Raw genomic sequence first — 15,039 nt, forward strand, 5'->3', positions numbered from 1 at the left:
TGTCATCTTGTCTTTCAAATTTCTGTGATTCAGGGAAAAATTCAGGCACAGCTCCCATTGACTTCAGTAGGAGTAGTGTATTCATCAGAGACTGAATTACATCTTTAAACCCTGATTCTGCTAGTTATTCCACACAAGTGGACTCCTGCAACACAGCAGAGTAATCTGCAAAATTTTACAGTCTAAGGCTCCATTTCTGCATGTGCTCAACTTTACTCAGATCTTCATATGCCTAAACTTCAATGTGTGTGTTAACGGAGTCTTATTAGTGTATTTGGAGAAGAATTTTGCCAGAAGGATTTTCAAACCTTAATACCTTAAGAAAATTTCCAAATCCCACACTAAAACTGGAACCAGATTTTTAAAGGTATTTAGTCACATAGTGGTATTTTCAGAAGCATCTGGGTACCTAACTCCCATTGAAATCAATGAGTTTTAGGTGTCTAGGTGCATTTTAAAATCCCACTAAGTGCCTAAATGACAAATAAAACTGACATTTTTGTGCCTAAGTGGCAATTTGAGCATCTAATGATGGATTTAAAAATCCTATTTAATCAACATATTTGAAATTTGACCCAAATATTCTCAGTGTGAGCCTGAGGCAAGATTTTTTTTTAAATGTGAGCCTAATCATTATTTCAGCTTCTAAATAAGTGACTTTGCTCTTCAATAGTGCTGAGGACTGAACAGCTCCCATTACATTCAGTGGAAAACTGCTGAGCACTTTTGTCTTTGTGTGATGGGTAACCATGATTGGAACAAATGGTTATGTATATTAGCTAGGTAACAATTAGCAGGTTTCAAGTCAAGAGAACATTAAAAGAAAAAAAAATAATCAAAAATATTAATGATATTGATAAATCACTTTCTTTTCTTTTACTTCTGAAGTAGTTTTATGGCTTAGATAAACTTAAAGTGTATTTCAAGCAGTATTAAGCTAAAATCTTCTTATAGCTTGCCAGAGAATTTAGGGAAAAGAGATAATGTTGTCAAGACCTTTAAAGTCTTTCATCAGACGCGTAGCATCAGGAACCGAGATTTGTTGTCAGAACTGTTTAAAGAAAATTAGATTTTACTTTTTTCTGTATATGCCATGGAAACCCCCTTGAGCCTTTTTGTCAGGTGTACTAAGCCTTTAAGCCTAAGCCACTTTAAACTGGAGTACTGTACAGTATGTCTATTCATTTTATTATCTGATTCCAGAACATATCACTTGCCAGAAAAAAAAATTGTGTTGCTTTGTTGTCAGTTCAAGTCTCAGTAGCCAGTGTTGATTAAGACACTGACTCAGAAAAGCATTTAAGCACATGGTTAAGTCTAGTTGTCTTGTGGGGCTTAGCATGTGTTTAAGCTTTGTTGAATTGGGGCCTAATAAAACATACCACTATTAAATGCTGTAGGATTAGAACAAAGAAGTCAAATCAGCTTTGGCTTGAAAATGCTTTAAAAAAGAATGAGCAGTTCGGCTCTAGAATGGTTTTATATCCAAAATGGGTCTTGGGAATAATTTGTAGAGCATATACCAGAAAGTGTTTTCAAGTTGTATTTTATAAAAGCCAATGCTGGGAATTCTTTGGATTCATTATTGTGCAAAGCTAGAAATTCTAGTTGAAATTCCAGGTTACAATTTGAGGTTTTTTCAAAGCATATAAAACAACCAAGGCATTCTCCTTCAGGAGTGTCAGTGACACGTATGGCAATACATGTCAGAAGGATAAGGTTAATCAGAACACTAACCTTAACATCGGTATGAGACAGGACTCACCATGGAAATTATCAATGGTGATTATATACTAGTAGGATCTGAATTTTCTATTGAACTGCACTCATAACTTCCTCTGACTTCACTGGGCATTTCCATTGCACTCTGTGTGCAAAGTTCTTATTAAGTTCTTACTGAGTTCTTACACGACTGCATATCCATTGATGATACTGAACATTTTGCCTGCATAAGGCATTGAGTAATAATTTGAAGTTATGACCTGTCATCTATTTTTTTAAACTATTTTCCTAAAAGCAACGGAAGAATCTCGGCATTGTTGGATCTGCTTCGATCATTAACCGGCCATCCATTTCTGAGGTCTAGGAAATGAATGAAACTGAAATGATTTTACTCTGAATATAATTTTAAAATCAACTCATTACAAAAGTATCAGAGAATGAACCTGAACTTGCAAATCTTTCTGATAGATAGACACAAGTTAGTTTTATTTTACATATTCCAATACACTCATCATTTAAACACTCCAGACAGCTCAGGGAGCAAGACTTGAAAACAAACTTTTTAAGAAAATACAACACCGGAAGGATAATAGTCTGTGAGCTTAAGAACAAAACAATCTTTCCACAGAACATTTTATTTTGGTTCAGTCAGTTTTCAGAAAAGGATGTTGATACTGACTTTGGCTCAATTATGCCATTAAGATGTAACTCCAAACATCATGGTGCCGGGGAGCTCCTTAAGAGACTAGAATTGACAGCTCGTATAGGGATGTGACTTGGGTGTGTCCTCCTCTAGTGGTGACTGGGCCACATGCACAGGTTGAGTCTTTCAGCTCAGTCAGTAGAGTCTCATGTGTTTGGAATCTAGAAGTCCCTTGTTCAATCCCCACCGTTGAGGTACCAACCAGGGTTGTAGTGTTACCTGAGTGTGGGAGATAGGATAGTTACCTTTTTTTGTCTGCAATCTATGTAGTTTAGTAAGTGTAAAATATATTCTTCTCTTTCTGTGGGTAGAAGGAAAGAAGGGAAATTGATGGCCTACAGGATTCTGTGGCTTGATAAATGCTGATTTAAAATGTTTGCATTTTTTGTTTTTATCTCAACAGAAAAGAGAATAATCAGTCTAAATGTTCAGACAGTCCCAACATACAAGACAATTTCTAATGTTATTGGGTATTTAAAGGGATCTACATTTCCCGGTAAGTAGACCTCTATGACTTCTATTATTACCTTTATTATTATTAATTATGTGTACAACAGTAATCCTAGGGACTGCAATAAAGTATCATGTTCCTGTTGTGCTATTCAAATATTCAATTAAAGAGGCTATTATAGCTCCAAATACTTTGATTTATGCCAGGAAACAACAGGAGGATTAAATAGAGAATTGGTTAAAAAGCAAGGAGAGATGGTACCAGTACAACAAGCATGTTTTTGCACAATAAACAATAATTGTCTTTATAAACATTCATGATATTACTGTTTTGTCATTTATGTTAAGTAAATGTCTTAGGATTTCAAATTCTAGAAACTACTTTAGTGTTTGACTTGTTCTATGTAAGCAGTCTATCTGACCTTAGCAAAGGCTTAATTCTTCTTAAGTGTGGACTATTGTTACATTATATTTTTAATTATATATTGGCTAGTATTGCAGGAAGCAGGTGCAGTACATCAGTCAAAATACTGGAAATCTACGGTTTTTCTTATGTTAGTGGCCAGTCCATTTGCAAATTGAATGAATTATTTTTTTAAGAAGTAATTGAATGCAAGAATCTCACTGTGTGTGATTCGTATATGTAGCAGTGGATTGTACTGTGGCTCGATTGTGAACAGATTGCTAATAGAAAATAAGACCTAGAACAAGCTTTAGCCATGTAGTCCAGGACCTAGAACCTACCGTGTTTATAGTGGAGATGATGGACATGCAAACCTTTGCAGTTTTACCTTTGATAAAATTTAAGACCCAGTTCTGCAGCCTTCTTTATGTTAAGTAGTAGCCTATACCATGAGTATTCCCATAAATATCACTCTCGGAATAAGATACTATTCCACATGAATAAGGGTGGCAGAATCAGGCCCTAATAGCAACTGTGACATCAAAACACACTCAGCTCACAAAATTTCACTGAGCTCTAATACTAGTAGTAAAGCGTGCAATTGTGGAGACATCATATGCACTTTGGTAATACAGAGAATAAATAAATAATAATAGTAATAGGAGGTCATCAAGATCAGCACGAGTAGAACATGAGTGGAATCTCCCCATGAGAACTCTTTGGCTGAAAGGAGGGAGGGCTACTTCAGCCAGTAGTGAAAGCTGCTGTTGTCTGATTGCTGTTTACCAGCATGTGGCAGTGCATTGGTGGTGTCAGTCCAATTCCTAATGGACAAATGGAATCATTCCCCAAACCATCATTAGAATTCCCCGGGTTAGCACTCTTGTTGGCAGTCTCTGTAGAGAGATTGCTGATTTAACTACTCTGTCACAAGAGGTTGTCCATTAAGGTCAGGTTTGAGGCACTGAGGTGGAGTAATAGGGAAAGCTTTCATTATCTTGTCTGTCAGTGAAATAATGGCTGCAGCTTGCAGCACTCTCAATTCAGCACCTTTCACCAGAACTAAGTCCATTTTATAAAAAAATGGAGAACAATTACTATTTGAGTATTTAATTTCAATTAGAGGTTTTATTCCACAAGAACTTGTAATTGATGTTCTCATTTGCTGCATATTTGCAAATGGCTGTCTTGGAAAAATAGCTAAGGTTGAACAGTAGAAAATGGAATTTTTAGAAAAAATCTGTCTACCGACTGAATTGCAAATTAGAAATAGGACAATAAATAAGAAACAAGCATGTATTCACCCCAAACATCAACTTCCTACAGTGCATCTTGTAATATTTTAATCAACTTCAATATTTTGCGAAACACATGAAACTTAATGATAATATATGTAGGTACTTAAGCACATCCTAATTTTAAGAACATGTAGTCACACTGAAATCAAAAACAGACTCCAACGAGAGACTGCTGAGCTGGAATTGATATGCAAACTAGATACAATCAACTTAGGATTGAATAAGGACTGGGAATGGCTGAGCCATTACAAACATTGAATCTATCTCCCTTTGTAAGTATTCTCACACTTCTTATCAAACTGTCTGTACTGGGCTATCTTGATTATCACTTCAAAAGTTTTTTTTCTCTTACTTAATTGGCCTCTCAGAGTTGGTAAGACAACTCCCACCTGTTCATGCTCTCTGTATGTGTGTATATATATCTCCTCAGTATATGTTCCATTCTATATGCATCCGAAGAAGTGGGCTGTAGCCCACGAAAGCTTATGCTCTAATAAATTTGTTAGTCTCTAAGGTGCCACAAGTACTCCTGTTCTTTTTACTGAAATCAATGGGACTCCTAGCTGGTATTGTAGCTGTATCCCTCCCTACTTGATGTTTTCCTGGCACATTTGTTACTTTGGCATTTTGATGTGGTTCTTTTTAGCTTTATGTGTACACGCTATTCTCCCTGGTGCTCCTATGAGTAAAGAGGGAAAGCCAAATTGATCCCTGGTGTAATTACACTGAAGACCAAGGAGCTGCATCATGGATGGATTTTACTCCATAAAGGCTTCCAGTTCTCAAGCCATCTGTTTTGATTTTTAGTTTGAGAAGTATTATAGACAGAGTTTAAAAACTCTCCCAGAGCATTTGAAATCCAGCCATAATGTTAAAGGAATAAGGGAAAGCATAAATGTGTAGTTTATGTGCAGGCACGGTGGGGAATTTAAAAAAAGTAATCAAATGTATGTGGGTTTTATAGACTGCAAACAGCAAATGGTCTGCCACTGTACAAAAGGGAGGTGTAACTGACATAGGAAAACACTGTACGAAGTCACCGGTATTTCACCTTTTCTACGCTTGCCCAGTCCTTGCCTATCCTGCCTAAATCCTAACTCTCCACAATACTTGGTGGTTCTTCCTACTCCACTTGGGACCCACAGTTCTTATTTCTCTTTCCTCTCGTCATGCTCTCTCAGTTTCCTTGCCTACTCCAGCAGGTGATTGGCAAGAGAAGCTGCTGCTGCTGCCTATCCGCTACTCTGCTGTATGGGTGACTGCTGTCCCTCATGTGCTGCTCCTGCAGCCAGCTGCCTCTGGGGGCTTCTGTGCATGTTCAGGTGCGAGGGGTGTGGGCAGGTAAGGAGCTTCAAAAGAGCCATCTGCTGCTGTCCATGCTCCTCTCCATCAGCAGGAACTTCCTGGAGTGAAGATGGCATTTGGCAGCTTTCTCAACCACCTACTGATTCTCTGCCATCTCCTGTGAGGTCTCTTTCTATCTTTCTGCCATCCCTTCCTTCCATAGACCATTCAGAGAGGGTGGTGAAAGGTCGTCTTTGCATCCCGACTAATCCCTCTGTTATAGCTAGGGTGACCAGACAGCAAATGTGAAAAATCAGGACGGGGGTGGGGGGTAATAGGAGCCTATATAAGAAAAAGACCCAAAAATCGGAACTGTCCCTATAAAATCAGGACATCTGGTCACCCTAGTTATAGAAGTGGTTCCTGCAGGCCCTTGTGGGTCCCTAAGGAATACAGAAGGTGAAATTTACATCCATGAAAGCCCTGTCTCCACTTGAGCGATGTTATCCTCATGCTGGTTTAAAGTGTTAGGTCTTCCCAGTGCCATTGCATTATATTAATAAGTTTTTTCCTGACACAGGATACAGAAATCTAATTACATTTGTTATATTTCTCATTATATTCAATTATGTATGCTTAGATTTAATTTTTGCTGACAAGCTGTACAGTTTTGTTTTAATGATTCTGTGTCAGTACCACCCAGTGAAATTGTAATCTAAGAAATAGTTGCCTTTACAAATAGATTTTCATTTTTATATTTGTTTAAAAACACATGCAAACAGCCAGGCAATATGATTAAAAAGTGCTTATGTTGCAGATACATTGCAGCAACCTCTCCAGTAAAACATGATACAGCATTATTGTACTCTACTTAAACAATGTCCCTGGGTATTACATTGACCAAAACTCTGGTAAAAAACCCACTTTGATGGAGAGGAGTTTTATAATTAGAGAGCGCATGTCAAATTCAAAAGTGTTTGTAGGTAGTAATCACAGAAAATATCCCCAAGGAATGTGTAGTATTTAATTTCATAGGCAATTTAACGTGTGGACAATTTACATATATCCTGTTGCACTTCAGCAAATTGACAAAAAAAATGGATGAATCAGTTTGGATAAAATAAAGGATTCAAAAAACTCCAAGCCCCTTTTGCTCTCTAGATCCAACCTGACACCCAGTGTTTTTTAGGATTCTGTTGCAATCTAAACAGTAGACATGACACAAGAAGTGAAGATCGGGAAAAGGAATTAAAGTACAAGGGTCATAACTGATGGGTCTGTTTATTTATTAGCATCTAGAGCTGGCCAAAACTCAGAATTTCATAGGAAATCCTGACATTTTGAAATGCCCTTTCTGTCCAACTCAGAACAAAAAGCAAAAATTTCTAAATTTCCTGTAAGACAAAATTAAAAAAAAAAAGAATTCAGAAATATTGAAATGACTTTGTCAAAATGCTTCATTTCAGTAAGGTTGAAGTGCTTAATTTTGATAAAGTCAAAGTTCTTCATTTTGACTATTATCATACAGTCAAAATAATAACATTGATATGGAGTGCTTTCATAATTTTTCATAGAAAATGTTGATGAAATCAATATGTTCCCATGAAACATTTCAGTTTAACCGAATCAGCATTTTCCAATGAAAAACTGTTTTGTCATAAAATTTTAAATTAACTCCATTAGAGTTGTTTTAAAAGATTGTCAAGTATGTCCAGAGCATTGGATGGATACTCTTCATTGTACTTTAGTATAAATCCAAATAAATAATATCACAGGTTTCTCATTTAAAGCATGTGAACATCTTGATTTGGTTTCTGTATTGGACCACATGTACTTATATTAGGATGGTGTAGGTAAAGTAGAGAGAGTTGTATATATCTTGCACAAATCTTGGCAAGATCATGCAAGCTTATGTTGACATTACTTAAATATCTGTATTAGTAACACCATCAAGTATGGGCATAATACATCCTTTATTTTTGCAATTATTTTACTGTTAAAGTCTAACTGAAACAAATGTTTTGATGGTGTTGTTTTTCTTTTCAGATAGATATGTCATAGTTGGTAGCCACCACAACAGTGTATATGGTTACAGTGGACAAGAATGGGCCAGTAGCACTGCTGTCATCACAGCATTTATACAAGCCTTGATGCTAAAAGTTAAGAGAGGCTGGAGGCCTGATCGGACCATTGTTTTCTGCTCATGGGGAGGAACATCATTTGGCAACATTGGCTCATATGAATGGGCAGAGGTAAAAACTATAAAACAGAAAGGAGAGAAAGAGAGAATGTCATTAATGAAAACATTTGATAATGTAGCTATGGAAACTGTGAAAAGCAGACACTGCAATATGGCTATATGTGGAAGCCGCAGCTCTATTAAAAACTATTACTTAAGTGGGATAACAGTCTAAACTACCTGTCAGGGTTGTTCCTGTGCAGAACTCAACTGGCACCAATGGCCCGGGTGGACTATAAGCCTGACATTGAGCATGGAGGCCATGCCTGTTCTACACCTCAGGCCTGCCCAGGGACCTTGACTGGAAACCAAGGTTCCAAACTGTTCCCCTCCTCCATGCTGGAGGTTGGAGAGGGGAGCTGCATGATGCATGAGAACCATGGAAACATAATGCCCCACTATGCAGTGCTGTACTCATGTCAGTGTCCATCCAGCCTACTGAGTTACATGGACCTCAATTTGGACCCTTTGAACTCATTATCCTATTGGAACCATGACAGATGCTTCTGGTTGAGATTTTTGCTCCCTCTCTCTCCTAGCGCTATCGAAGCTGCACCCTGGTTAGCTAGCGAGATGACATTTGTTTACTGTGGAAAATGATTAGGAGAATTATATTTTTAGTGGGGAAAAAAAAGACTACTGATAGGGCATTTAACTAATTGCATAAATACTCATAGATCAGACAGCTTCAAAAACACATTGATTAGAGCTGATAGAAAAACAGGAGGATAAGAGGGGAATTTACGATTTTTGTGGGGGAATGATTCTCCACAGGGTGTTTGAAGGCCTGTGGATGTCTCTGTATATCAGTCACACTACCATGCTGTAGTCCAAAATGTCACTTTCAATGCTATTCTTTCCAAAAATGAGCAACATCAAAATATATTTTCACTCTATATGCATCCGAAGAAGTGGGTTGTGGCCCACGAAAGCTTATGCTCTAATAAATTTGTTAGTCTTTAAGGTGCCACAAGTACTCCTGTTCTTTTATCAAAATAAGGTGATCTTGGGATAAATGACTGATATATTGTGACTGTGATTGGGGAGGTTTGAATAGTAGGAAATAAAAAGGGATCTGAACCTTCATCCAAAATTAAAGCTGAACCCAAATAAGATATAAAGAATCGTTTTATTAATTTAAAATATAAATGTCTATTTCATGTCTGTATATCTGCTGTGTGTGTGTGTATGTGTTTAATTCAGCAGCCATGAACATCTCTATGGGCTTCTCCTTTTTAATCAATCAACTGAAATCCATTGGAATCTTATTTAAGCTGGATAACATTGTTTGATAAGTTATCTTCATCAAGTTGATTTGCCATTCTGTTGAACCTAACAGCCGAAGGAATTGTGTGTGTCAGATTGAATCTAACTTTTAAACACAAATGGGTTGAAAGAGCTACTAACTATGGGGACACTAAAATGTGTATGTGATTAATAGCTTGTATGTATGGAAACTACCAGTGCTCTCACATCCCTCATCCAACTGTCTCCTGGGTGCTCTTTCTCTGAACAAAGCCTGGAGTTGGAGTTATAGTGAGAGAGTGTGTGTGTAATATTCTGCACTTCCATCCAGAAGTAGATCTGGAAGTGGTAAAAATAGCTCAAGAATGTTTTTTTAGAAACAGAAATTACTGTGGGTTTTGTGAAGAGAGCCTATGCTTGAGAAATTTCCATCCCAGTTTTTCAGATTTAGAGGGTTCACCTACGTTTTACATATCTGAGCCCATTTAGAGTTTCCCATTACAGCTTACTATTAATCACAATAATCTGTGGCCACATACCATCCATATACTATAGTAATCACTATGACAGACACTCTGGTCATTGGCTAATTGCATATTATCTGTCAATGGGAATAGAACTCATCGGGGTGGTGCTAGAGGAGGACTTGGAGGGGGCTATAGCCACTCCAAAATTTCCCTGAGCCCCTGTAGTCACCCCTTAGCAACTGCCACTCTCCAGCCACTCAGCACTAAAGGCAGAGTGGACAGAGTGGTAGCTGCTGGCCAGGCACCCAGCTCTAGCAGCAGCGGAAAAGTAAGCCCAGGTGAGGGGCTGAGCAGCCCAAGAGTAGGCCCTAGCCCTTGTCCCAGCCTGCTGAAGTGCGCTGCCCAGGGCAGTGGAGGGTCTGAGGCTCCCCACAGTGGCCCAGACTGACCTGCTCTGGCCTGGGCTTCTGGGCCCCTCCCCCCATGGTCACTGCTTCCCAAGGGCTCTGCCAGCCCTAGAGCTGGGTCCCTCTGCCCAGGTTGCTCTTACCAGCTGTGAGCCAGCAGGCCTATGATTGGCCTATGAACAATGGGCATGGCAATGGGGCGGGGCCTCAGAGGGGGGCAGGGCTTCATGGCAAGGCGGGGTGCAGCCCTCCCCCCCCAATTTTCTGTCTAGCTCACCTAAACACCCCCACTGGGAAGAGGCTGGCACCACCCATGGAACTCATAACCTTGGGCTCCAGAAATGTGGCTGTGAACAAAAGGAAGTTTAATAGGCAGAAGGCCAAGACTATAGCAGGGTTCAAAAAAGAACTAGATAAATTCATGGAGGATAGGTCCATCAGTGGCTCTTAGCCAGGATGGGCAGGGATGATGTGCCTAGCCTCTGTTTTCCAGAAGCTGGGAATGAGCAACAGGGGATGGATCACTTGATGATTACCTGTGCTGTTCATTCCCTCTGGGGCAGCTGGTATTGGCCTCTGTTGGAAGGCAGGATAGTGGGCTAGATGGACCTTTGGTTTGACCCAGTATGGCTGTTCTTATGTTCTGAACAGAGCAGCTGTGTTAGCTCACCCAACCAGTTGATGGAACTGATCAGGTCTGATGTATATTTCATCCTTTATTATTATTAAGCTTGATTTTTATATATAATTTTGATGGATAATATCAGTGTTTATTTTTAAGCATTATTTCAATTTTTATCTATTTAAATGTTCAACTATGGGCCTTAAGCATTGTATTTATTTTTTGTATTGATTTGAATGTTCACAGTTGCAGGAAATTATGAGGGGTCAGACAATGGGCAGGGGCTCAGACAATAAGAGTCAAAAATTAAAGCTTTATTGCCTTTAAAACACAAATTGTCAATATCATATATCAAAATATACAAAGTAAATAAACTTTCATGAAACTCTAAATTCTCAAGCAGCATTTTTCATACTTTGCCTATCTGTAAATTTTGATTATCAATGGAGATATTTTTTGTTGGTTTGTGTGCATATGGTGAAATCAACATTTATTGATAAAAATCTAATTTATCTAAGCCTATTTATTATGTATTGCTTGTTAAGCCATAAGTGGTGCTTGGAATTGTATCTAAAAGATGACATTGTCTAAATGGAAAGACAACACAAGAAGCACTATGAGACCAAGAGGGTGGTGATAGCTTAGAGGGCTTTTTCCCCCTCATCAATGTTTAATATTTGTGAGCATCATAGGTCATCTTCTTGTTCTGCATCTGCCACTTGTAGAGTTTGTTCTGTTGATTGTTCTCTCTGAGGAACAAACTGTAGATGTCAACGGTTTCTGTTGAACTCTCCACTGTCAGTCTCAGCCACATATGAGCTGAGTGCAGAATTCCTTTTCTTTATGACAGCTGAGGTTGTCCATTCCTTTTCTCCATCCAGTTTGACATGAACACAGTCACAAGGTTCTTAACTGGCAGTTCTCTAACTGATTGACATCTGTTGTAAAAATGTTTACCTTTTTTACCCCATTTGGCTACTCTCTTCATGTCTGGCCACTTTGGAGATAGATTCTTTTCCAAAGTTGGAACAGTAGTTCTGAGTTGTTATCCCATCAGGAGTTGTGTTGGACTACATCCAGTAACAGCTTTGGTGTTGATCTGTAACTCAGAAGGGCAAGGAATGGATCTTCCTGTTGTAAGATTTCCTTTTCTGGCTTTACAGCTCTATCAGCCTCTCCATTTGCTTTTGGGTAATGTGGGCTGCTAGTAATATGATCAAAATCATATTTCATTCAGAATGAGTTAATTTCAGCAGCAGTGAATTTTGGTCCTTTGACTGTCACTGACATGAGCAAAAGTGCACTTCAGTTTCTTGATCACACTGCAACGTGTTACATCTTTCAAATATGTTATTCCTATATACATGGGGGAAAAGTCCACAATGACCAGGTAATGATGTTCTCTAAATTCACATAAATCTTCCGCTACTCTTTTCCAAGGTCTGTCTGGTTGAGGCGGTGTTATTAAAGTTTTTGTTTGGTGTGTTGGTCTGTCAGTTCTGCAGTGTTCAGATGCAGATACTTTATTTTTTACATCATTGCTGATGCTTGGCCACCACACTGACTGGTTGGCCCATTTATGGCATTTAGTGAATCCTTGATGTCCTTCATGGGGATGAGATTTAGGATTTCTCCTCTCATTTCATTTGGAATTATGATGCAATTGCCTTTAATCATGAGACCATTTGACTTTCTTAATTGTCCAGGCAACGCAAAGCAGTCTCCGGTCACTTCACATACTGGGCTAGCCACCCCTAATGTAATTTAGAACTTCCTGATGTTGCGTGTCTGTCAAGGTTGCTTTTTGTAGCTGGTATATTCTCTTTTCTGACACTGGTCTGTAAGTATCAACATAGGCTTTTATGTTGTCTTTGAGCTCACAAGTATTTGAGTGCAATGCTGGGCTCCATGACAGAATGCCTGCTACTATCAGATTTTTCCCAGGAACATATGTAGCCACAGGCGCCGACTTCCCCTCTGCCTCATGGGTGCTCGACCCGCCCTGGCCCGGCCCCTGGCCCACCGCTTCTCGCCCCTGCACTGCCCTCGCCCTGCCCCCATTCCACCTCTTCCCCCAAGTCCCCGTCCCCTTCCCGCCCCCATTCCACCCCCTTCCCCCAAGTCCCCGCCCCTTCTCTGCCATCTCCCGTGAGCGCGCTGCATCCCTGCTCCTCCCCCTCCTTCCGGGAAAGTCCTAAGCAGCACCAAACAGCTGTTAGGTGGCGAGGGGGATGGGAAGTGCTGGGAGGGAGGGAGAGGAGAGGGGAGGGGGCAGGAGGTGGGGGGTGGCTTGGGTGCCGAGCACCCGCTAATTTTTCCCCAGGGGTGCTCCAGCCCTGGAGTACCCACAGAGTCGGCACCTATGTAGCAATTGGGTTAAATCATATTAATCTTAGCAGTAGATGTTGGCATCTCAGCAGTGCTTGATGCAGGGCTCACAGAAGGCCACCCCAGCTGTATATGGCATTAACTGCACTATACACTTTTATCTGCTGGGTATTCCCTGACATTTAGAAATAAAGTTGCAGACTAAGTAAACCACATCCAGTGTCTCCTGTCCTCCTTCTGGTGTAGCCGAACAATGAGAGAAGGAAGTTTCCATACATACAAGCCATTAATCGCGTACATGTTTTGGAGTCCCCATGACTACTAGTTATTCAGTTATCACCCAGGTGTGTTTAAAAGTTAGATTCAATTTGACATGCACAATTCCTGGGCTGTTAGCTTCAACAGAATAGTAAATCAGCAGCAACTCAATGAAAATAACTTATCAGACATGCTATCCAGCTTAAATAAGATTCCAATGGAATTGATCAATTGAAAAGAAGAAGCCTGCAGTGAAGTTCCTGGCTGCTGAATTAGAATAATAGATAAATAAAGGGTTAATTGCTTATCATTTGTTGGAAGCAGTTAGCACTTATCAAAACCTCATCCTTCCAAACTGATTATTCTTCAAAAACAAGAGGGGAGAAAAAAATCAAGTCGAAAGAATCCATGTGACTGAGTGGGAGCAAAATTTGTTTAGTTCCACTTCAAGTCAGCTTTACATCAGATGTAATGGTGCTACCCCCCTTCTGCTCAATATAAAGAGCCACTTCATGCAAAGAGCAGCTCATTATTGAGAAAGCAAAGAGGATCTTTTAAAAAAAATAATTGAAGTGGTTCATACATACTACTTCCCTTGTTTAAAATGTAATCAAATGACAACACTGGATAAATTATGCAATTCAAATCTGAATTTGGGCTCCTGGTCTGAAAATTCAAGTGCATTTAACTGTTTGATAATGATTACTTTTGAAGTTTGGCTTCTGTCAGGCGCAAGTTTAAAAGCCCTTCTTGTTGTTTCACAGTGTGTAATGTTTTCACTCTCGGCTTTGCAGCTATAGTCATTCTTAATTCCTCCAGGGCCTGTTTGCATTTTGTTCAGATGATGTGTGAAATGGAATTATAACTTTTGCTACAAAGAAATAATATCCTTTGAAGTTTTTAAAATGATATTATAGGAAAATGAAGTTAAGTAATACTTAGGGAATCGTAGTGGAGGAAAAACATAGGGTATATTTTTTCCCTTAAAGGAACTAAAGTAAGAAAACAAGCCTTAATTATAATCATGCATATTAATAACCATTGCTGTGCTTGTGTTGTAGGATCTCAAGAAAGTTCTCCAGAGAAACGTTGTGGCTTATGTTAGCCTCCATAACCCAGTAAGAGGCAACTCAAGTTTGCATCCTGTAGCATCGCCTTCCCTTCAGCAACTGGCAACAGAGGTTAGAGATATGATATTCTCCTTACAGCTCAGCTTCTCCGATGATACAATTCTTCCATTTATGTTGGTTGCTTTTACTTAATTTCACAATGAGATCCTTCTGAGTGAATACTGACAAATAGAGTTTAAGGCCAGAGGGACCACTAGACTATCTAGTCTGACCTCCTGTGTATCAGAAGCCAGCACCACCACCCACACAACCAAAATTAGACCCAAGTCTTACAGCCCACAGGCAACTAGACTATTATGTGCCACAGAAAGAAAACATCTTCACTGTAACCTTTTTGATATTCAGTGGCTGTTTTCAATCAAGTAAACACACTAACCAGACTTAAATATTCTTACCATACAGATTAAACAGTGGGCAGAAAGGCAGGGCCGGCTCTGGCTTTTTCGCCGCCCCAGGCGAAAAAGCCTCCGGCCGCCCCCCCCC

At 39.5% G+C, this 15,039-nt stretch overlaps 1 protein-coding gene across 1 annotated transcript in view; it reads left to right on the forward strand.

Moving 5' to 3' along the window:
• The window catches only part of NAALADL2 (N-acetylated alpha-linked acidic dipeptidase like 2), a 547,525-nt gene that overhangs the window by 296,965 nt on the left and 235,521 nt on the right, over positions 1-15,039 (forward strand). Inside the window, exons 6-8 of the mRNA XM_026650206.1 lie at positions 2,829-2,921; positions 7,907-8,112; positions 14,488-14,607. Coding sequence (XP_026505991.1) covers positions 2,829-2,921; positions 7,907-8,112; positions 14,488-14,607 — 419 coding nt within the window. The remainder of the gene's footprint in view (positions 1-2,828; positions 2,922-7,906; positions 8,113-14,487; positions 14,608-15,039) is intronic.

Source organism: Terrapene carolina, unplaced genomic scaffold (assembly GCF_002925995.2).
Source record: "Terrapene carolina triunguis isolate 2854851 unplaced genomic scaffold, T_m_triunguis-2.0 Scaffold88, whole genome shotgun sequence".
Classification (NCBI taxonomy): domain Eukaryota; kingdom Metazoa; phylum Chordata; order Testudines; family Emydidae; genus Terrapene; species Terrapene triunguis.